Source organism: Rana temporaria, chromosome 2 (genome assembly GCF_905171775.1).
Source record: "Rana temporaria chromosome 2, aRanTem1.1, whole genome shotgun sequence".
NCBI lineage: Eukaryota > Metazoa > Chordata > Amphibia > Anura > Ranidae > Rana > Rana temporaria.
In genome coordinates this window covers 194,512,392-194,536,639 of record NC_053490.1, presented here as the reverse complement: position 1 = coordinate 194,536,639, position 24,248 = coordinate 194,512,392, and the positions used below count along the sequence as shown (strand labels likewise).

Here is a 24,248-nt window from a genome sequence, read left to right as displayed (position 1 = left end):
TGTGCAGAACGAACTGCACTCCTGTGATTCACAGTTCAGCCAAAACAGCTTTGGCTATACTTCTCTAAGTGCTAAATATTGCAAAACATCAGTATTTATTGTGTTAAATAACTTTTTTTTTTTTTTTCTTCTTTTTTAGTGCATTGGCTGCTTTTGCAAGAAATACAGCGTGAGTTATCTTAAGGCAAAAATTCATGCAGTATTTATATTTGTGACTGAACCCCATAGATAGCATTTTCAATTGGAGTTTAAAAATTGCAAACTGCATGGCTTGCCTTCAGGCTCACTACTTTGAGTCAGTTACTTGGTTCAAAAATGCAAGCTAGGCCAGAGGAAAGCCTGAAGTCCTAATATGTGTTGTTCCTGGTCAGCGATTCTGAAACAAATGGATCCTTTGTATTGGTATAACAGCCAGTTTTCAGAAGAAAAAAAATGCATCTGTGTTTAACAGTCTGTATTTTTCTCAATACAGGTCCCCTTAAAAATTTTCCCCCTCAAGCACACACACATTTTAGATTTGCAATGAATAGGCTGTACATTGAAATGCTTAGAAATTGTAGGTCAAGGACAATCTATACTAGGAGCAATACAGGAAGTGACTAGTATATTGTCGCTTCCAGTTTCCCCTGGATGTAAACGGCGCAATTTACAAATTGTGAAAGCATCTGATCACCCCCTATCTTGTAAACATCCCTTGTAATAGGAATAAGGATTTCATGGAGAGACCTTGAATCAAAAAGACCCCAAATCTCTTTACCTTTTTAAAAGCAAAAGATCAAAAATAAATAATTTTTGGTTTTGCTTTGGAAAAACATTTATTTTTTCTTTCAGCCTGGACTGCAAGTGACGTTATGTCGTCACTTTGTTCCTCAAAGGCCATAGAGGCTATCAGAGGATCTACTCTTTGGTCACTTTGGGACTAGTCGGTCGCAATGTCAGATCGTTTCTCTGGTGATCCGGTGGCAACAATAAGCCAGAGAAAAAGCTTCTGAAAGCGTTCCTGTGGCTCATGAGCCGCTCTGAATGCTTTCAAGAGAAAGCCAGCTGCTGGCTGTAGAAAATCATACCAGAGTTATGGCTGATATCTTCAGTCATAAACCACTTTGAATATACGTATTGTGGGCTTGAAGTGGTTAAGCCACTTCAGTTCTAATGTGTATGAAAACATGGGGGAGCTAAAATTAAATTGTACTGTGAACTCTAATGGTTCATTTATCCACAATGCATGTAGCTGCATAGGTGAATAAGGGCTTGATTAAAGTGCTTTTACCGATTGTTCTAAATGCATAAATTAATGTTCATAGTCTAGGTGCTGGTTTAAATAAAACACGACCAGTCAAGTTAGAAATGTGTTATTGCTGAATTATTTTTGTAGGTGTCGGCTCCAGGCCTGACATGCATATCCTTGCTGCTGAAATGAAGTTTCAATTCAAGGTTTACTCGCCTGCAATTAAAGGGAAGGATGACAGCCCCAGGACCTCAGTAAGAGGAATTTGCTATCTACTGGGGTGATTCTTGGGGTTTGCTTTACGAAAGCTTTGTACACACGATACAATTATCAAACGAATGATTAATTTTTTTTTTCTTTTCTTTTTTCAATTTCGTTATTTTTCACTTATACAGGAAACCAAATCTCATTTACATATAAAAAAAAAATAGTCTATGGATCACTCTCGTACAAACTAAACCCCCCAACATCCCCCTCCATCCGCGGCAATGAAATCATTCCATGGTGACCAATTTTTTAAATAGATTTCTCTCTTTTTCCTACTTGTCCATACTAGGTCTTCCATCCTGTTCACTTCCTCCACTTTTTGATGCCACATACTCATAGTAGGAGGTTGTCTCTGTTTCTATTTAAGTGGTATGCATGCTTTAGCAGCATTCACTAAGTGACACAGAATGGAATTCCTGTATGTATCCCCTGAACTCTCCGATAAATGCATGCTAGTCTCTATCGAAAATTAACGATCTGGTGTCCTGCGAGAAAGTTTTGCATTTGTCACTTCAGATATTTTCAGGCGAAAGCTTTGTACTAACATCAAATTATCGTGCAATCGCTTTGAAAGTGGTATTTTATGTATGATTTTCTGATCATGTTCTATGCTTAAAGGCTGATATTCTGTTCACTTTGCAAGAGAACTTTCATCTAGCTTAGTTAATTGAAGCTCCGCTGCCTTATATCATTTGGGCATGTGCAAGCAAAAATAATGTCCAACAAGCATCACAGGCCTAGAGCAACATAGTCATTTCCTTATTGAAATGAATGATTTATCTTTTGACCTCTGTGGTGTATTGTTAGGGAGTTAGTTTGCGTTTATAGGTAATGTACTTTTGTGTTAAAGCTTGTCTGTATCAGTAGGCACAATTTTTATGTATTTTGATGTGCATTTTCTTTTTTCAGTAGGCAGCAAGAAATTGAGGAAAAGCTCATAGAAGAGGAGACAGCGCGTCGTGTGGAAGAGCTGGTTGCCAAGCGCGTAGAAGAAGAATTGGAGAAGCGGAAAGATGAAATAGAACGAGAAGTTCTGCGCAGGGTTGAGGAAGCTAAACGCATCATGGAAAAGCAGTTGCTCGAAGAACTCGAGCGACAGAGGCAGGCAGAGCTAGCTGCTCAGAAAGCCAGAGAGGTAACGCTTGGTCGTTTGGAAAGTAGTGACAGTCCATGGCAAAACTTTCTCTTTGTTTTGTTCTTAGTTTTCAGATAATATATACAGATTTCTTTCTACTGAGGTCTTAAAAGAGTATCTTTGTTCTGCTTTGGGTTTGAGTGGCATCACATGTGGATTGTAATCTGTTGAACTGTTGAGACTTTATTCCTGAAAGATGCCATTTTAGGGGTATTGAAGAGTTGTTGACATGCACTTGAAACTTTTGCCATGGCTGTGGTGTTTTGAACATTTGATCCTATTTTAAGCTATTCATCTGAAGAAAAAAAAAAACTGTAGCTGCTGACAGCTAATGTGCCAAACTCTGTAAAGAATTGCAACAGTTGGCCTAAATGCTACAGTAACCGACAAGGAGCTAAGTTAATTTGGCTTTCCTGCGTTGGAGGATGTTTTTTATTTCCTTCATTTGAGCACTAACCCGCTGAATGTGCTTATTATTCTCAAAATAACCTTTGTTTTTCTTCCCACTTGTTTGTCCAGCTCATCATTAACGAATATTGAACAAGTAGTCATAACATCCTTTCTTCCTCATATAGATCTCTTGGAAGATATCAAGTTGCCCTTGTTTAAGTTTAAATATATTGCTTTCCAACAGGTGGAGCATAAACAGAAAACGTATCCACAAAAGGCAATAATTGGCTACTGACTACTATTGTTTTATATACTCTTGTCAAAAGCCATTAAGACCAACTTTCTTATAATTGTAAATTGTTTTTGTCAATTTTACAAAGTTGACACCCCTTTTGTTAAACTGGAAATCCTTAAACGGCATTTTCCAAATATTTCCATTGTGCAGCTTGTGTGTACGTTTTATAGCAAATAGATAATGGCACACAAGCACGTTTTTATTAGTGATATTTTGAGAGCCCACAACTTTGTGAAACTAAATTCCCTTCTAGTAGACTAAATTCATTGCTGTGCTGTTTTTTTGCAAAGTTTATTGTAAACCCATGCCTTTCTCTGTTCTGTCAGTAATAGGGATGCTTTTCATTTCCAAAGTGATTGCTAAGTGGGGAATGTTTCCTTTATAGTTTAAAGCGGAGGTTCACCCGCACATGACACTTTTTCCCACTTAGATTCCTGCTCGTTTTGTCTAGGGGAATCGGCTAGTTGTTTTAAAATATGAGCAGTACTTACCGTTTACGAGATGCATCTTCTCCGCCGCTTCCGGGTATGGGCTGCGGGACTGGGCGTTCCTATTTTGATTGACAGTCTTCCGAGAGGCTTCCGACGGTCGCATCCATCGCGTCACGATTTTCCGAAAGAAGCCGAACGTCGGTGCGCAGTATAGAGCCGCACCGACGTTCGGCTTCTTTCGGCTACTAGTGACGCGATGGATGCGACCGTCGGAAGACTGTCAATCAAGAAGGAACACCCGCTCCCGAAGACCCATACCCGGAAGCGACGGAGAAGATGCATCTCGAAAACGGTAAGTACGGCTCATATTTTAAAACTAGCCGATTCCCCTAGACAAAACGAGCATCCATCTAAGGGGAAAAGAGAAAAAAAAACATAATTGGGTGAACTCCCGCTTTAATGACAAATATGTACCTTGAATCCATTTAAACTTGTGAAACGCCTAGTGCAGTGTACCTAAGGACTTAGCCGGGCTGCCATATGCCGTGTGAATGACTGCCTCTGATTCAACCCCAGGTTCTGTGCAAATCTGAGGCATGCAGTGAGCTACTTACTGATGTTGTACATTTTTAAAGTTCATGTAAATCCTGTCCACACTGTTGGAAGGAAGTGAAATTTCAGCTGTAATTATCAAATCATGGTTGACTGCAGATGAAAATGTAAAAGTATATATATTTTTTTAATTATATGTAATTACAAAACAACCTGTGAAGCAGTTGTAGTTTATATCAGTTGTAACTAAAGCCCCCTTCATTTCTTGTGAATTGGAATATACAAAAACTGTCTTCTGCATTTATTGGGGTTCCGAAGCCTTCAGGTTAGACGGGTTTGTGTGTGTATGTGTAATAAATATATATATATTTACACACACACACAAATAATTATTTGATCCTCTGCAGATTATGTAAGGCCCCTTTCACACCGAGGATTTTTTCAGGTGTTTTAGCGCTAAAAATGGCGCCAAAATAACGCCTAAAAAACTCCTGCCCTGCATTCTCAGTGTGGAGCGGTGCGCTAGCTCCAAAAGTTCCGCCAACAGCATCTTTGGAGCGGTGTGTTTACCGCTCCTTCCCATTGAAAGCAATGGGAAACCGCTGTAATACCGCCGGCAATGCACCTCTCCATTAAAAAAAAATTGCCCGCTAGCGGGGGTTAAAACTGCACCGCTAGCAGCCGAATACCGCCGCAATTACGATGGTATAGCGCCGCTAAAAATACCGCTGCTATACCGTCGGTGCACCTCCCGCCCCAGTGTGAAAGGGGCCTAAGTCTGACCACATACAAAGAAATAAATAATTTTTATCATGGGTGCATTTTAAATAATAGACAGAATATCAACTAATAATCCAGAAAAAACACATGATACAAATGTTATAAATTAAGTTGCAGTTCAGTGAGTAAAAAGTATTTGATCCCCCCCCCCCCAAGCAAAACATGACTTAGTAATTGGTGTAAACTTTTGTTTGCAAGACGTTTCTTGTAGTTGGTGACCAGGTTTGCACACATCTCAGGAGGAATTTTGGTCCACTCCTTTTTACAGATCTTCTCTAAATCCTTAAAGCGTTTAACCCTAAAAATAAAGATTCTGTTCCTTTAAAGCATGTTATACAGCACAGTGCTTGTGCTGTGTCATTTGGACCCCTGTATCAACTGAAATACCTGGCTATACCCTTCCCCTATGCAAACTGACCATGATAATCATGGCTGCTGAGCCCTGACATCGTGGTCTGTTAGCAGGCTGCGACTGACGGAATCATGCAATCTGTGTCCTTTGCCTGTCTCTGCTCTCGTTTCAGCTATTTAATACTCCCATCCTCTCTGCACCATTATAATTGTCCGTTCATGTGTTCTGTAAAAAACTGCACAGTTGTACCTGTATGAGCGTCACTCAGATTCTGTGCTCTTTCTCCCTCTCCGGATGACGTCAGCAGGAGGGCTCGACCCCCGCCCACTGCAGCTGAGAGGAAAGGAAATGGCTGAGAACCTGGAGCCTTTTTTTTTTTTTTTTTTTTTTTTTTTTACAGAACACAGGGACAATTTATATTGGTCCAGAGAGGATGGGAGCGTTTAAGTGGATCAACAACCACTTTTAGGGTTTTATGGCTGTCAAAAGTTTTTAGCTCTCTCCATGAATGTTTTATAGATTTAAAGTCTGGAGACTGATTAGACCACTCCATTACTTTAATGTGCTTCTTCTTGAGCCACTCGTTTGTTGCTTTGGCGGTATGTTTTGGGTCATTGTCATCCTGGAAGACCCATTCACAACAAATTTTCAGTGTTCCGTTTAAGGGAAGAAGGTTCTCATCCAAGATTGTACAAGACATGGCCCCGTCCATTGGCGACTCAATGTGCCAAACTCGGCCTTTACCTTTAGCAGAGAAACTTCCCCACAGCATAATGTTTCCACCTTTGTGCTTGACTGTAGGGATGGTGTTTTTGGGGGGTCATAGTCAGCATTTTTCTTCAAACACGGCGAGTTAATGCGAAGGAGCTCAGTTTTGGTCTGATCTGACCACGGCATTTATCACACAGTACTCCTTTCATCTATGCAGTCCTAATCATAATGCTGGTAGTGCTTGACTGTGTGAGCATTACACTTATTGTATTTCTCTATATACAGTCACCAACCGAATCTTTACCATAAAGAGTAAAAAAACATACATAAAAACTGGTGTGAAGCACAGTGCTAATGCCTGATAGTTTAAAAGAGTGGTGAATGCCGCACGCACTCGGGGGTCTGGTTGATGTTCTATCAGAAAAACACATTAGCTGTAAAAAGGTTGTAATGAAAGTTCTGAGATCAAGATAGTATAGGGCAAAAATGTTCAGGGGGGTGCGCCCCTTTAAATATGTCTCTGATGTGGATACTGCAGGTGGTGGTGAGGCTGCTTTAGGCATGGGCTGGGGTCCCGACTCCTGTGAAAGATTGAATGAAAGGGGAAAAAAAGCACCAGGCCTAGTGCAGCATTATTTTAATAAGGCATTTAAAAGGGTTTGCAGTAAAAGATGCAGTTACATAGTGCTAAATACTTGTCACAACCGGCAAAGAACGGCACTGCCACTTGAATAACTGGGATCTGTAGTCCGCAAGCGCCGTCTAACAGTGGTAATACTGTTGCCTCGAGGATGTCGGCCACGCCTCCATCAACTGCTACTGATGCTGGCATCAGGTTTATATAGGGAGTGCATTATCCCAGTGTTTGCTGTGTTTCATGTTTGTGTTCATAAATATATCCACATGTATACACATGCATAAGTGAAGGGATGTTTATAAGAGTGTGAAATATTAAATCTATATAGGAAAATTATTTTAACCACTTAAGGACCGAGCCTCTTTCTGAGATTTGGTTTTAACAAGTAAAACATTTTTATTTGCCAAAAAATTACTGGGCGGGGCGGGGGGGGGGAACATGTTTGGGAGTTCTAACACCCTAGAGCAGTGGTCATCAACCCTGTCCTCAGGGCCCACTAACAGGCCAGGTTTGCAGGATAACTGAAATACATGACACACAAGATCATTTGCTGCTCAGTGATTGCAGTGTTCTAGTCTGCATCTCCCCAAGGTGATACATGAAACTTGGCCTGTTAGTGGGCCATGAGGACAGGGTTGATGACCACTGCCCTAGAGAATAAAATGGTGGGCGTTGCAATATTTTTTGTCGCACCGTATTTACGCAGTGGTCTTACAAGCATACTTTTTTTGGACAAAATTCACTTTTTTATTATTAAATAAGACAACAGTAAAGTTAGCCCAATTTATTTTATGAAAGATAATGTTACGCTGAGTAAATTGATACCCTACATGTCAAGCTTCAACGTTGCGCCCGCTCATGGAATGGCGACTAACTTTTACCCTTACAAATCTCCATAGCCGTCGCTGGAAAAAAATCTACAGGTTGCATGTTTTGAGTTACAAGAGGAGGTATAGGGCAAGAATTATTGCTCTCGCTAACTATTGCAGCGATACCTTGCATGTGTGGTTTGAACACCGTTTTCATATGCGGGCCCTGCTCGCGTATGCCTCTGCGCGCGAGCTCGCCGGGAAGGGGCGCTTTAAAAATGCAATTGGAGAGCCATTGAAAATTATTGGTGATTGATGAGTTGTAATTAGGAAATTAATAAAAGTAAAACATTTTTATAAAAAATAAATATAAAATTACAAAGGAGAAAATAAGAAAGTGAAAATGAAAATAGAGACAAATTATATGGATTGTTGGGTTGAATAGGAGTGATTTAAAATGTAAATTCATTAGAAACAATACTCAATTCATTGAGCAAATTGATGTTATGAGGATAGGGGTATGAAATATAATAAGAATAAATAATAAGTAAAAGAATAGGAGGCTTCCTGTGGTTATACGTTGTATAGTATGTGTGTCAAAAATTAACATCTATAGAAAGGAGAAGCTGTGAGGAAAGGACCAACTTGATCAAATTGACAGTTTGGGCTGGGGGGAGGGGGGGTGTTGGGGTCATTATATTGGATCTCCCAATGTTTAGCAAGAGTCTTTTCAATGGCCCAGTGTCTATTATTATTATTATTATTATTATTATTATTATTATCCATGATTATTATACAGGATTTATATAGCGCAAACAGTTTGCGCATCGCTTTACATCAGGGAAGACAGTACAGCAACGATACAAATCAATACAGGAGGGATCGGAGGGCCCTGCTTGTTAGAAGCTATTATATTTGGTAATGAACATGGGACCTTTATGCATGAAAGGTGAAGCTACTTGAATGTTTTTTTTAGCTTTATCCTCAGGATAAGACTCCACAGAATGTTTAAGATATTTTTGGAAAGTAAAGTCGATGTCTTCATGATTTTTTTTTTGATTTTTTTTTATATAAAGGACCTGACTTTGTGCTTTGTCCTCAATGGAGCCACAAATGTGTATTAAGGCAGCAGAATTGACTGTATGGGATGTTACTAATCCATTTTTTTTTTTTTTCTGATTAGCTTTTCTTATGTAGATAGGTATTACCAGCTGTGGGTTTAAAATGAGTCTGAGCATATTCTCGAGTCTTGATCATGGTATAATTTCGAGCTCAAGGAAGTCAATGAATATGAGCTTGTTAGGATATGTAACAGATGTAAAGTGAATACTGAATGTTATTACAATATTGGAGGAACTTTTTGGATTAAGTTAGTGTGTGCTTGCCAGATGACTTAATCAATGTATCTACCATAATAGACCAAATGGCACAAAAATGGGTTCTCAGCCCAGATCTTACGGTCCTCCCTGTATGCCATGAAAAGATTGGCATAACTTGGGGCAAAACTGGCACCCATCGCTGTACCTCTGGTCTGTAGGTAGAACTCTTGTTCGAATTCAAAATAGTTATGATCTACAATGAACTTGATAGCTTAGAGGATGAATTTTGCCTGTGTGGGATTCAGGGTTTCCTTTTACAAAGGAAATAACAGGCAACCTCTGTACCTACATCATGTGGGATTGAGGTGTAGAGTGAGGTGACATCTAGCGAAACCCAATGATAGTCATTGTCCCAGATGTAGTGGTTCAGAGTATCCAATAAATGGCTGCAGTCCCGTATGTAGGCCGGGAGCGATGGGTTGTAAAAAGGAATCCACATAGTCTAATAAATGGCTGGTGAGGCTGTCTATGGCTGCTATGTTTGTTCTAACTGGTGGACTTTCAGTAAATAGTAGAAATACAGAGTGGGGGGGAATGGGAAACCGAAAAGCCCTTTCACTAGGGTTGAGAACACCTTCTTGAAGGTTGTCTAACATGCAAAAAAGTTTTCTATTCGCAAGATCTGAATAGGATTTCGTCCGAGCTTGGTGTATGTCCTTTGATCTGATAGAAGTTTCTGTGCTTCAATCATATGATTCATTTTGTTCAGGAAGACTGTTCCTCCTCCTTTATCAGCTTGTCGAATAACAATGTTTAGATTGGATTGCAGTTTCCGGAGTGCTTGCTGTTCTTTTGTGAGATTGTGTGTTTTGTGTGCACAGATAGACTTTAATTCATTGTAAACCAATGAATAAAATGTTTCTATATAAGGGCCTTTGTCTTGATAGGGGAAAAACTTTAGACAGGTCTGAAACTTGTATGGATGACTTTCCTTGGTTTATCTAGGCCCAGATATTCAAGGATGGATGGATCTAGATCTTGTCCTGTCCATAGCTCTTGTAGAATGTCCGAGGCATATTTATCCAGGGATCCCATGTGTTCCCCATGTCCAATGATGACTTGGTGTGTTAGGGTTGTGATAAAACCTGATGATGGAGAGGGTGCAAGCAGGTCTGTTCAGATCCTTAAGTAGGTGGAACAAGTTGGGGAAACTGAGGGAGTAGGGGAGATGTCTGCTTTTTATTACCACCTCTGCAACCTCATTGGATTTTTCTAGCCATCTTTTTTGCTAGTGAGAGGCAGTTATTCCTACCCCCCCTTTGATGAAAGATCTTTAGGGCGAGTTCCTTTTTGTAATATAATTATTCATGTCATCTGACCCTTTATGAAGTGTAGGATCCTTGAGATTTTCATGGTGTGACTTGGGCGAGTCCTGTTGAGGTGGATTGTGCCTGGGCCGTCTTGGTGTATGTTGCTGATGCACTGCAGCGGATGATCTTGGTTGTTGCTGGTGATCTTTCGATCAAAGTGGGCCTCTGAATGTTCTGGGATGAGGGAGAGTATAATCAGAATGAGAACGATTTGCTTTATTCTTGATTTCTTAGAATGTTGGTTGGTGGAGGGTGAGCGACCCCCTCTTTCAGTGCATCTGGAGTGGGGTTGCTCTCGTAGAGGGGTGTCTACATTCTCCTATTTCTGGCTGGTTGAATGTTGGCAAACTTGGGTTTAGGCCATTGTAAGATATTCCCAGTTTTAAAATCTAGGATCTTTTTTTCTGATTCAGGTCTTCATCTAAAAATGTGCACGTCTGGGTGGCCCTCAGGCCTCTGGGAGTTATTTTCAGGTCATAATATTTCTTAGTGAATTCTATGTTCTGCCACTGCATAGATTCATATATCATCAAATCCATCCAAGTTTTTAGAAGGATTTCTTCATAATTCTACGTTCTTCCTTAGAGGAGTCAATCTTCAGTGTTCTCTGGGGAAGGGGGGGGGGTGGAAAAAAAGTTTTGGCAAGATGAATGTGCAACTTGAAAGGATGTAAAGCTAAGTGGTTGGTGTTATTCACTTTTAAGGTTATCACAGAGGACAGGGGGGCACTCTTCACATCTAGAGGGGGGAAAAAAATTATCTCCAAATATGAAAAGGTTTCTTCACAGTAAGAGCTGTGAAAATGTGAAATAGACTCCCTCAAGAGGTGGTTCTAGCAAGCTCAGTAGATTGCTTTTGAAAAAGGCCTGGATTCTTTCCCAAACGTACAGAACATAACTGGGTACCAACTTTTTTTTTCAGGTAAAGTTGATCCAGGGATGTAAATGTACGTTATATTTGAAAATCTGAATAAATTTACCTTTAAAAAAAAAAAAAGTTGATCCAGGGAAAATCCGATTGCCTTTTGGGGAATTGGGAAGGATTCTTTTTTCCCCTGCACTAGCAAATTTGAGCATGCTTTGCTTTTTTTTATTCCTCTGTGGGTCTACTTGGGCATAGGTTTGTGTGTATATGTATATGTGTGTGTATATGTATATGTGTGTGTGTGTGTGTGTGTGTGTGTGTGTGTGTGTGTGTGTGTATATATGTGTATATATAGATATATCTATATCTCATCTCAAATTTTTTGTTTTGGGTTGAAGTGGATGAACTTGTCGTGGTTTTTTTTTTTTTTTTCAACTTGACTGTATGCAACCAATGAGGTCGGACCATAATGGTATTGATGCTATAAATATGACCATGCGACCACTTGGATACACCATAAGTAATAGTACATGTATAAACAAACAATAACTCTTATATAGTGGCAATATATGGCTATAATATTTGTATTTCTAAAGTAATCAGTGCATTTACAGTAATGATAGTAGTAATGGTGTTGTGGCCTTTTTGACCATTGGGTGGGAGCACCACATATGGAGATATAATAATGTATATCAATTTGCATTTACGTTCATACAGCGAATATGACACTGGACTCAAAGAACAGATAATTCTATGACTATAGGTAAGCAGCTGAGAAGTCCATGTATCGCACAATAACATAAAGAGTAAAGAAACGAGCGTAAAAACTGGTGTGTAACTCCTCGTTCATACCCGATCGTTTAAAAGCGTGGTGAATACCGCACACACTCAGGGGTCTGGTTGGTGGCTCATCATTTCAACCAAATGCACCATAGAATGGCTGAATGTCATCAAGGAACAAAGAATCGGGATGCTCAAAAAAAAAAAAAAACAGGAAGAAATAGATGACCTATGGACCAAACTACATAAGATGAAAAACCACGAGAGATGCTAAACGAGGAGGATATAATACAGAAAAAAATTTCCCAAGTTTGAAAGAGACATTCTAGATTTCAAAACTGGGAATATTCTACAATGGCCTAAACCTAAGTTTTCCAACATTCAACCAGGAACAGCCTTACTGAAGAGAAATAGGATAATGTAGCCACCCCTATACAAGAGCAACCCCACTCCAGACAAACTGAAAGAAAGAGGGGTCGCTCACCATCCAACATCCTAAGAAACCAAGAACAAATAAAGCAAATCGTTCTCATTCTGATCATACTCTCCCTCATCCCAGAACATCCAGAGGCCCACTTGAAAAAGATCACCAGCAACAACCAAGATCGTCTGCTGCAGTCAATTGGCAGCATACACCAAGACGACCCAAGCCCAATACACCTCAACAAGACTCGCCCAAGTCACACCATGGAAACCTCAAGAACCCTACACCTGATAATGATTCAGACGACATGAATAATTACATTACAAAAGGAGCTCGCCCAAAGATCTTTCATGTTTTTTAGGAATGATCCCCCCTTCTCACTAGCAATAAAAAGACGGCTAGAAACATCCGACGAGGTTCCAGAGGAGGTAACAAGAAGAAGCAGACACAACCTCTCCCCTCCTGATCTACTATAAAAAAAATCTTTAATCTGTCATCTAATCAACTAACAGAATTTGAAATAAGCTTACTACATAAGGAAGTTAACTTTGCACCCTCAGTCGTCGTCCCCCCCCCCTCAACCTATTCAAGGATATGAACAGATTTGTTCGCTCCCTCTCGTCGGGTTTTATCACAACCGCAACAACACACAGAAATCCGTGTTCATCCCCCAAGGAAGACAAAGTCAACATTGGACCTCAGGAACACTTGGGATCCCTGGATAAATATGCCTCGGACATCCTACAAGAGCTATGGACAGTACAAGATCTAGAAGATTCATCCATCCTTAAATATCTGGACCTAGATGAACCAAGGAAAGTCATCCATACAAGTTTCAGACCTGTCTCTAAAGTTTTTTTCCCTATCAAGACAAAGGCCCTTATGTAGAAACATTTTATTCATCGGTTTACATTGTATTAAAGTCTATCTGTGCACAAAAAAACACAAACCATCTCTCCAAAAGAAGAAAAACTATTACTCCGGAAGCTGCAATCCAATCCAGACATTATTTGACAAGCGGATAAAAGAGGGTGAACAGTCATCCTGAACAAAGGATTATAATAATTGAAGCACAGAAACTTCTATTGTATTAAAGGACATACACAAAGCTTGGACAAAATCTTATTCAGGTCTTCAGAAGAGAACTTCTTTGTATGATTTTTTTTTTTTTTTTGCAACTAATAGTATTTGTACTATTTACCGAAAGTCTACAAAGACCCGCTCTGTACACCAGGTAGACCAATCATAGCAACCATAGACGGCTTCAACAGCTATTTATTGGACCATGTGGATACTCTGAACCTCTACATCTGGGAAGCTGGCTATCATTGTATTTCACTAGATGTCACCTCATTCTACATCTCAGTCCCACACGATGTAGGTATAGAGGCTGCCCATTATTTCCTTTTGTGAAGAAGAAACCCTGAATCCCACAGTCAAAATTCATCCTCCAAGCTATCAAGTTTTACATCATTACTATTTTGAATTCAAACAAGAATTCTACCTACAGACCAGAGGTACAGCAATGGGTGCCAGTTTTGCCCCAAGTTATGCCATTATTTTCATGGCATACAGGGAGGACCTTAACATCTGGGCTAAAAACCCCTTTTTCGTGCCATTTGGTCTATTATGGCAGATACATCAAGACACCAACTTAATCCAAAAGTTCCCCCAATATTGCAATAACACATTCAATATTCACTTTACATCTGTTACAGATCCTAACGAACTCCTATTCCTTGACTTCAAATTATACAATGGTCAAGACTCGAATATGCTCATGGACTCATTTTAAACCCACAGCTGGTAATTCCTATCTACATAAGAAAAGCTTAAACAATGGATTGGTAAGATCCCATACAGTCAATTCTGACGCTTAAGATGCAATAGTAGCTCCATTGGGGACTACAAAGCACAGTCAGGTCTTTGGAGAAAGGCCATCATGTAGACATTGACCTTGTTTTCCAAAAATAGCTTGAAAAATATTCTGTGGAGTCTCATCCTGAGGATAAAGTCAGAAAGGAAAACCTTCAACTAGCTTTACCTTTCATGCATAAAGGTCCCATGTTCATTACCAAATATAATAGACCCTGGGCCATTAAGAAGGCTCTTGCTAAACATTGGGTGCTCCTATATAATGACCCTTAACCTAAAGCATACAGCCCAAACTGGTGTTTAAAAAGTGAAAAATCTCATAGCTTCGAGCAAACTTTGCAGAAGACAAAAACCCCTCCTGGATTCTATCCCCCAAAATGTTCTCTGGTATGTACAAATGCCACAAGAGAAAATGTCTGACCTGTGCACATGTGACACACGGACAAATGCAAATGCTTCCGCAGATAATTTTTTTTTTTCTTTCACACTTTTTTATATATACATCCCTCCACTTATGCGTGTGTACATGTGCATACATTTATGAACACAAACATGAAAGTTTGTTACTATTCCCATTAATTTATATAATGTTTTATATGTATGCTCAGCTTGCATTGACTTGTAGATGTGATTGCACATCCAGCTGAAGCTCTTCCCATGGCAAACACTGGGTTAATGTACTCCCTATATAAACCCGATGTCGGAGCATCAGCTAATGAAGGAGGCGTGGCCACGCCTCTGAAACGCGTTCTGATTGGCCTACCACGGCGACATGCAATTGACTTCCTTGTTTGACACCTCGGATCTCCTCCATGCTGAATCGCCTGGCCTGCTTCCTCCCGAGCATCCTCGAGGCAACTGTATTACCGCTGTTAGACGGCGCTTGTGGACTACAGATCCCAGGGATTCAAGTGGCAGTGTCGTTGGTTGCGACAAGTTTCTGCCCATTGAACACTAAGTGCGTCTCTTACTGCAAACCTTTTTAAATAACTTTTTATATTTAAAATAATGCTGCACTAGGATTGGCCTGGGTTTTTTTTTTTCCGATTACCAGCCAAATCGTTCCCTATACAGCATCTTTTGTTTTTAAGTGAAGAGGGTTCTCTGCTTTTCTCTTTTAGTTTTCCTACCCTAATTTACTGGGGTTGAGTAAAATTAAGTCTTAAAACAATAGGCAGTAGCCTGTTATGTCTTTTTATGTACCATTGTTGTTTTTTTGTGTTTTTTTAACCCCAATGTGTACTTGTTTTTGAACAATCTAGAGAAGTTTTAATTTTATATAAACTTAACAATTTTTTCTTTTGCTCAAATTAATGTTTTTATAAAAAATTTTTATTATAAACGTAGCTTTAAAGGTGCACTCCTACAAATATATATATATTTTTAAATAGAGGGCACCCTTCTAATCCTAAAGTTATTTGCAATCATACTTGATCCATGCAATTGGTATTAATGTTACATTGAAAGAAACTACCAGTAAAACTGGTCAAACATTTTGATTTGATTGCCAAGAGTATGGATTGCACCTTTAAACACTCAAAGAATTGCATCTTACACTTACATTTTCCCCAAAGCCTCCGAACGGATTGCATTTGACTAACAATAAAATGTATTATTTGTTATGACTTGTTTGCCTTAGGAATGATGAATTACGTATTTTTGTTTCCTCTTATGATAAACATCTGCATTCCTCAGCTCAGTCTTCCTTGTATGTTTCATAAAATTTGTTGAGCTGCTGATGGCAGGTGTTGCCAAGCTAACAGTACAAATCATTTTAAAGAGGAAGCTGGCGCGTATGGCAGCTGAGGATCACACTCTGCAGGACACTGGACAAGACAGTAAATATTCAACTTTTAATGCTGATTAAAGGAGTATAGGTAAATAATACGTAGGTATACATTATTGGTGAGAAAAACTATTCCCTTATCTTTTTATATATTTCTGTTTTTTCCTTTAATTTCATATACACTACCCGGTTTTGTAGTTGTCCTTGTTGATATGTCTGACTGTAATTAAAACAGTTCTGGCAGGGCAGGATAGGGAGGGTTTTTTTGCTGTCTGGTTTGGGAGGGTTAGGCTGAACTTAGTGTTAGAAAACTGTATGCTAGTGATGATTGCAGTTTGTTGTGTTATTGAAAGTATTTGGTGGCTGTAGTGCCGCCCCGTAAGTCCTAATAGGAATTGAGGAAAATTAGAGGAAGATGAACGCTTGAGTCTTGCAGTTTTCTAACATCTCATTATATCCTCCATATAGGAAGAAGAAAGATCAAAGCGTGAGGAGTTGGAGCGAATACTTGAAGAAAATAACCGTAAAATTGCTGAAGCACAAGCCAAACTGGTAAGGGTGCTGTCTATAATATTCCTGCATAGTAGGGGTGCTGAATATAAGCGATGCATCGCGATTCTGGGGTTCCCCATGCGGCATCGATGTCGGGTGATGTCATCCGGATCTTTCCACTCCTCTCCCGGGAGAGCGATCCGAGCGTGTCTATTAAAATACCAGTTTTGTAATACATGCCGTTATAATCCATTAAGTGGCCACTGCTGCATGTGCTTCTTAAAAGGTAGTTTCATTGTTCCATTGTGTTAACTCCTAGTGTGCTGGAATGTGCAAACTTGGGAGCCCAGGGAATATTTCAACACACAGTACAGGGAACTTCACAGGGCTGTTTGCTGTGGATTCTAATCCCTCCTGACCTCCCAGCAGCCACATGCATATATTCCTGTACCTTGTAGTGCACCAGATTAGTGCACTTCTTAAGGCGGAGTTCCACCGTTGTAAAGTCAGCAGCTACAAAAAGTGTAGCTGGTGACTTTTATTAAACCGGCACTTGCCTGTCCCACAGTCCAGCGATGCGGCCGCACAGAGCCCCGTACCTTTCCCCGCTCCTCTCAACGCCGTCATATCTACTGTGGGCACCCAGCCATGATGGCTTTACGGCTTCATGACCAGGCGCGCACTGTGATCTGCCATTGGCCAGCCAATCTTCTGGGGCCTGTGTTGTGTCCCAGAAGATCGCTGGCAGGGAGGAGCCACCTAGGGCGAGAGGAGTCACCTAGGCGGCCAGGACAGGAAGTCCCACTAAAAAGGGGACACCCCCCCCCCCCCCCCAAAAAAAACATGCCAAATGTGGCATGTAAAGGGGGCGAGGAGTGCTTAAAGCAGAGTTCAGTAATTTTTTTGTTTTTATTAAGTCAGCGGCTACAAAAAAGTGTATTTTCTGACTTTTAATAAAGACACTCACTTGTCCCACAATCCAGCGACGTGGCCATCCGAACCCTCCATTCTGTCCACTGCGCTGGCAATACTACTGTGGGCATCCAGCTGTGACAGCTTGCAGCTTCACAGCCAGGTGCGCATGTCTCACTGCGCTGTCCTGCATAGCCAGGCAATCTTCTGGGACCTGTGATATGTCTCAGAAGATTGCAGGGAGGAAGGGCTGCCTAGGCGGCCCAAGCAGAAGTGAGAGCTTGTCGGTTATTCGAGATGCATCGCGTAATCGAATCGTGAGACCAGTGAAGATGGGCACCTCTACTGCATAGATTGTTTTGGTGTTGCTGTTTGTTTAAAACCTCATGCATTGTATTTTGTTGTGCCTTTGGGGTGTGATCGCGACCGCAGGGCACGCGTGCGGGAGTCGGGAGCGAGCGTGCCTCCGGCGGCGCGCGCCCCTAGTGGCCACTTCGCCTGCCGACGTAGAGCTACGGGCTCTCGCGCAGGAGAGCCGACCTGCCGCCGTAGAACTGCGGCGGCTGGTCGGCAACCAGTTAAACTATCAAATGGTGCATGTATTGGAGAAATTATGTATATGAGGTTTACAACCACTGTTGATCCCTAATAGCAAGTTGGTGAAATTATTGATCTGTTCTTTCCTTGCCCTTAGCATTTTGGACTAGCTGAGTATGTTCTGTAAATTCAACCACTCTTTCTAGGATCTCAGCAGGTAGTTTTGATGCCAAACTGTTTAATTGCATCAGATTTCTCTCTCAAAGCATCAATGCTGATGTTTCTCACCTGCTCATTTAGCCGTTTTCTTTGAACCCTTTGTAAAAAATCATATTGACAATGGGACCTTTTACTGTGTAACCTAAAGACAAACTGCTATGGATAAGGTCATGATGTTCACATCTGACTTTGAAGCATAGGTGGCTCAATTAATGGAAAAATGGCACTTGCATTAAAGTGATACTAAAGTCTCTTGTGGTTTTTTTTTTAACCACTTCAGCCCCGGAAAGATTTACTTCCTTCCTGACCAGAGCATATTTTTGCGATCCGGCACTGTCGCTTGAGATGACAATTGCGCGGTCGTGCAACGTACCCAAACAAAATTGACGTCCTTTTGTCCCCCCCACAAATAGAGCTTTCTTTTGGTGGTATTGATCACCTCTGCGGTTTTTATTTTTTGCGCTATAAACAAAAACAACAATTTTGTTAAAGTGATATTTTTTACTTTTTGCTTTATTTTTATTATATATATATATATATATATATATATATATATATATATATATATATATATATATATATATATATATATATATATATATATATATATATATATATATATATATATATATATATAATATTATGCAGAACAGGGAAATGCCTTGTTTACATAGGCCTGTTCTGCCTGCCGCTCCATGTCACGATCGTGGGCCACCGGTGAACATAGAGTTTGCGGGCAATCGGCAAATTCAAAGGGACGTACAGGTACGGTCATTTGCCTTCCTGTGCCATTCTGCTGACGTAAATTGGTGCGTGGCAGTCGGGAAGGGGTTAATGGGGAGGGGGAGAGAGAACCTGTTCTACTTACCTGCTCTGTGAAGTGGTTTTGAACAGATCAGCCCAGATCCTCCTCTTCTTGGGTCCCTTTTCAGTGCTCCTGGCCCCTCCCTCCTGTTGAGTGCCCCCACAGCAAGCAGCTTGCTATGGGGGCACCGGAGCTGAGCCGCAGCTCCCTGTACCCATTCAAAGAGCCACAGCCTGGTCCTGCCCCCTTTCTCTCATTGACTCACTGTTTTGACAGCAGCGGGAGCCAATGTCTGTCTTAGCCCAATAAGGGGGGGGGGGGGGAGAGTCCGGGACAGCTGAGTCTCTTGTGCAACCTTGCTGGCTTAGGCAAGTATTAGGGGGACTGCTGCACAAAGAAGGCTTGTTATCTTAATGCATAGAATGCATTACAATGAAAAAAAACTTCTGCCTTTACAACCGCTTTAAGTGACCTGTTGGCAAAGTGGACATGGTACTGAGGTGTATGTTGGCAGGAGGATCCATTAAGTGCAGCAGGGGAACCAGGAGCTTGGAACCTGAAAATGCTGATTTCTGCAAAAAACTTCAGACAGCAATTTGTCTTTATTGCAGTAGTGTGGGTGGCAGAAGAGGCAAGGATCGGTTTTCTTTATCCTTGCAGCATTTATTGGGACTTCATTTGGTTACAATGGTTTAAACTGATGCTTGCCAAACCAAACAAGAGTAAGATTTTTTTGGTATGACTTACAGGCAAATAACTTCATTCATCTGTATAGGTTTTTTTCTTTCTTTTTTTTTTCTTTTTTTTTTTCGTTTATGATATGAGGGCGTATGATTGTTTAAAGGGGTTGTAAAGGTAAAAAAAAATGTCCCTAAATAGTTTCCTTTACCTTAGTGCAGTCCTCCTTCACTTACCTCATCCTTCCATTTTGCTTTTAAATGTCCTTATTTCTTCTGAGAAATCCTCACTTCCTGTTCTTCTGTCTGTAACTACACACAGTAATGCAAGGCTTTCTTCCTGGTGTGGAGAAAGCCTCTTGAGGGGGGAGGGGGCGTGCAGGAGAGTCCCCACTAACGCACAGCTCCTTTCTCTATCTGCAAAGTAGAGAGCGTCCTCGCCCCCTCCCCCCTCAAGAGGCTTTCTCCACACCAGGGAGAAAGCCTTGCATTACTGTGTGTAGTTACAGACAGAAGAACAGGAAGTGAGGATTTCTCATAAGAAATAAGCACATTTAAAAGCAAAATCGAAGGATGAGGTAAGTGAAGGAGGACTGCACTAAGGTAAAAAAAAGCTATTTAGGGCGGGGCTTGACAAAATCCGGTCGCAATTGTGACAAGAAATTGTGACCTGGGGCCCAGGGAAGCCTAGGCCTGCAGAAGGCCGCAACGGCCGGCGCGGGCCGGCTAGCAATTGAGGCCACAGCTTTGCGGCCTTCTGCAGGCCTAAGCTTCTTTCTGTGATCTGGCGCCATCTTGTGGTGACCGTTGGCATTACAAGTAGTTGCATTACAAGTAGTAAAACAGCAGTTCTAATGTGTTTTTCATCTCCTTCTCTCTAATTAGAACCCCCAAACATTATATATATTTTTTATTCGAACACACTAGAGAATAAAATAGCGGCCGTTGCAATACTTTCTGTAACACCGTATTTGCGCAGCGGCCTTACAAGCGCACTTTTTTGGAGAAAAACACTTTTTTTTAATTAAGAAATAAGACCACAGTAAAGTTAGCCCAATTTTTTTTTATATTGTGAAAGATAATGTTACGCCGAGTAAATTGATACCCAACATGTCACACTTCAAAATTGCATCCGCTCGTGGAATGGCGACAAACTTTTACCCTTTAAAATCTCCATAGGCGACGTTGAATTTTTTTTACAGGTTGCATGTTTTAAGTTACGGAGGAGGTCTAGAATTATTGCTCTCGCTCTACCAATCGCGGCGATACCTCACATGTGCAGTTTAAATACTGTTTACATATGCGGGCGCTACTCACGTATGCGTTCGCTTCTGCGTGCGAGCTTGGCGGGAAAGGGTACGTTTTTTGGCTCTTAACTTTTTTCGCTGGCTCCTAGATTCCAAGCAAATTTGTCAAACCCTGATTTAGGGAATTTTTCTTTTTACCTTTTTACAACCCCTTTAAGTGTTTTTTGAAGGTACTATAAGCAACCAACTGTTTGGAGAAAACTTGTATGACTATCTTGAACATGCCTTGTCCGTTTTCCCCATTCCACTCCAGCATATAGAGGTTGGAACCTCTGTTGGGTTTTTAATTTAGTCTGGGTCTCTATTGAGGAGACCGGGGAAAAAAATAATGGGAAAATGTCCACAATGCAGTATTAAGTCGGACAGTAATATTAGTTAATAACTTTCTCACTCTAAAACTAAAAAAAATCTTTTTGTTTAGAGGGTGAAGGGTTTGTACTTATGAAAGCTTTGATTAATATTTCTCTTCTTCAATCCTAGGCTGAGGAGCAATTGAAAATTGTTGAACAACAAAGAAAAATACATGAGGAGAGAATGAAATTAGATCAAGAGAGACAAAGACAACAAAAAGAAGAGCAAAAAATTATTTTGGGCAAGGGAAAGTCCAGGCCGAAATTATCTTTCTCGTTAAAAAGCCCGGATTAAACGGCATGAACTATTTCCACACCAAAACAAGACTGTATGGTAGCTTCATGTTGAAGTGTTTTTTTTTTTTTGTTTTTTTTTTTATTATTCCCTTTTTTTGTTTTTTTTGTCTGGAATATAAAAATATCATTTCTCAAAGGGGCTGTGCTCTAAACTCCGTAACATTATATTTTTTATGTATCGTTTTTTTTTTTTTTTTTTTTTCCCAATTAAACTGAAGTTAAATTCTTATCAGATCATTAGACAGTTCATATTGTTGTTTCTGTACTAAAGTGGGCTATAAGTATTAGATGGCAGATACTCTGGGATTTTGAAAGTCTCCACCGCTGTTCCAGATTTTTTTTTTCATGTATATATAATATATGAGGACCACCTTCTGTGGAGGTCTTTTGGGTGGGATAGAAAATGGTTCTTCACTGTCGGAGCAGTGGTAATCTCTTCAGCACTGTTAATACAACATGTTCATAGAAAATGAGCTTGCAGGTTTACCAGCACTGGAGAGAAAAACAATAATGGGGTGGCTGCTGACCACAGTTTAATTCCTGTGGTCAGCTTCAGGGCTTGTGTTGGAAGCATTTTGTCGCAGAACCTGGGATCATCTTGACAACTTCTGCATTTTAATCTTGGTGGTTCTGTGGACACAGCTGAATTTCAGTATTCAGTGTCTGACCACCAAAGAACAGTTTTTCAAGGTGCTTGCTGCTCATGTACTGCTTCAAGTATCACTAAATGCAGTAGTCTCAAATGACCCCTGGTACAGTGACAAGAAGCTTGGGAGCATCATGCTTCTTTGTTCTTCATGATCTGGTAAGCTTTTAACTAACCCCAGTGACGTCATTTTTTTTTCACTGATAGAATATTAGATTTTTTTTTTAATAACTAAAAAACGAAAGTTTGCACCCATACAACTCCTCAGTATTGTTGGAACATTGTAGTGTATTGTAACATCAGTGTCCCCATGATGCTATTCCACTTGCACTTGAAGTCCTGGTACAGGTAAGGATACAAATAGTCAAAAATCACCTCAGAGTCTCTCTAGTTCAGTATTGTCCATGCAGAATTGTTTTTAACCTCTTTGATGCAATCTGATCCAATTTTCCACAGTGTAAATACATGAATTTGCTGAATAAAGTCTTAATTGCGTCATGTATGTTGTGAATAATTTTTTTTTTTTTTGCATTTTTATTCATGGTGTTTCAATTCAAAATAGTTTTGATGTGATAACATTGAGCGTCAGCAAAGGTTGGTATCCGAGTGAGAACTTCAGATTTATGCAGCTGGCCCCTGGTGACGTATGCATGCTGTGCCCATGGCTATTGTATGTTCGTAATCCAGCCACCTTTGGTAGAAGGGATAAGTCCTTCTCACCTAGGCGAGAATGGTAGGGAGTATGTATGTATGTATGTATGTATATATGTATGTGTGCTCATAAGTTTACATATCCTGACAGAATTTATGATTTATTGGTCATTTTTCAGAGATTATGAATAACGCAAACATTTCTTTCACTCATGGTTTGTGTTTGGCTTAAGCCATTTATTATCAATCAACTGTGTTCATAATGACAACAGAAACTACTCAAATGACCCTGATCAAAAGGTGATTAAGGCCTAACAAATATGCACACAAGTTGACACAAAGGGGTTTGAATGGATATCAAAGGTAACCATCCTCACATGTGATCTGTTTGCTTGTAATTGGTGTGTGTGTGTGTGTGTGTGTGTGTGTGTGTGTGTGTGTGTGTGTGTATGTGTATACAAAAGGTCAATGAGTTTCTGGACTCCTGACAGACCCTTACATCTTTCATCCAGTGCTGCACTGAGGTTTCTGTATTTAGAGTCATGGGGAAAGCAAAAGAATTGTCAAAGGATATGTGGGAAAAGGTAGTTGAATTGTATAAAACAGGAAAGGGTTATAAAAAGATATCCAAGGAATTGAGAATGCCAATCGGCAGTGTTCAAACTAGAATCAAGAAGTGGAAAATGAGGGGTTCTGTTGAAACCAAACCAGTCGGGTAGACAAACTAAAATTTCAGCCACGACTGCCAGGAAATTTGTTCGGGATGCAAAGAAAAACCCACAAATAACTTCAGGTGAAATACCGGGCTCTCTGAAAACATGTGGTGTTTCTAGATGCACAATAAGGAGGCACTTGAAGAAAGATGGGCTGCATGGTCGAGTCACCAGAAGAAAGCCATTACTATGCAAATGCCACATAGTATCCAGCTTACAATACACCGAATGGCACAGGCAAGCCTCAAACCTTCTGGCACAGTCATTTGGAGTGATGAGACAAATTTTGCTTTTTGGCCGTTGTACAACCATAAACTACATTTGGAGCGAAGTCAAGAAGGCCTATGATGAAAGGTACGCCATTCCTACTGTGAAACATGGAGGTGGATCGCTGATGTTTTGGGGATGTGTGAGCTACAAAGTCACAGGAAATGGGGTCAAAATTGATGGCAAGATGAATGCAGTATGTTATCCAAAAATATTGGAGGAACATTTCCATTCATCAGCCAGGAAGCTGCACATGGGACGTACTTGGACATTCCGACATGACAATGATCCAAAACAAGGCCAAGTCAACCTGTCACTGGCTACAAAAGAATAAAGTGAAGGTTCTGGAGTGGCCATCTCGGTCTCCTGA

The 24,248-nt window shown here is 40.5% G+C and overlaps 1 protein-coding gene across 2 annotated transcripts in view; it reads left to right on the top strand.

The window, feature by feature from the left end:
* ARGLU1 (arginine and glutamate rich 1) overlaps positions 1 to 22,749 on the top strand; it is a 28,928-nt gene extending 6,179 nt beyond the window's left edge. Inside the window, exons 2-5 of one of the 2 annotated variants that reach the window (XM_040336195.1) lie at positions 140 to 169; positions 2,405 to 2,630; positions 16,474 to 16,557; positions 21,435 to 22,749. In XM_040336195.1, coding sequence (XP_040192129.1) covers positions 140 to 169; positions 2,405 to 2,630; positions 16,474 to 16,557; positions 21,435 to 21,599 — 505 coding nt within the window. In that variant the 3' untranslated portion in view covers positions 21,600 to 22,749. The remainder of the gene's footprint in view (positions 1 to 139; positions 170 to 2,404; positions 2,631 to 16,473; positions 16,558 to 21,434) is intronic. The other variant, XM_040336196.1, reaches the window with a different exon arrangement.
* The last annotated feature ends 1,499 nt before the right edge of the window (positions 22,750 to 24,248 follow it).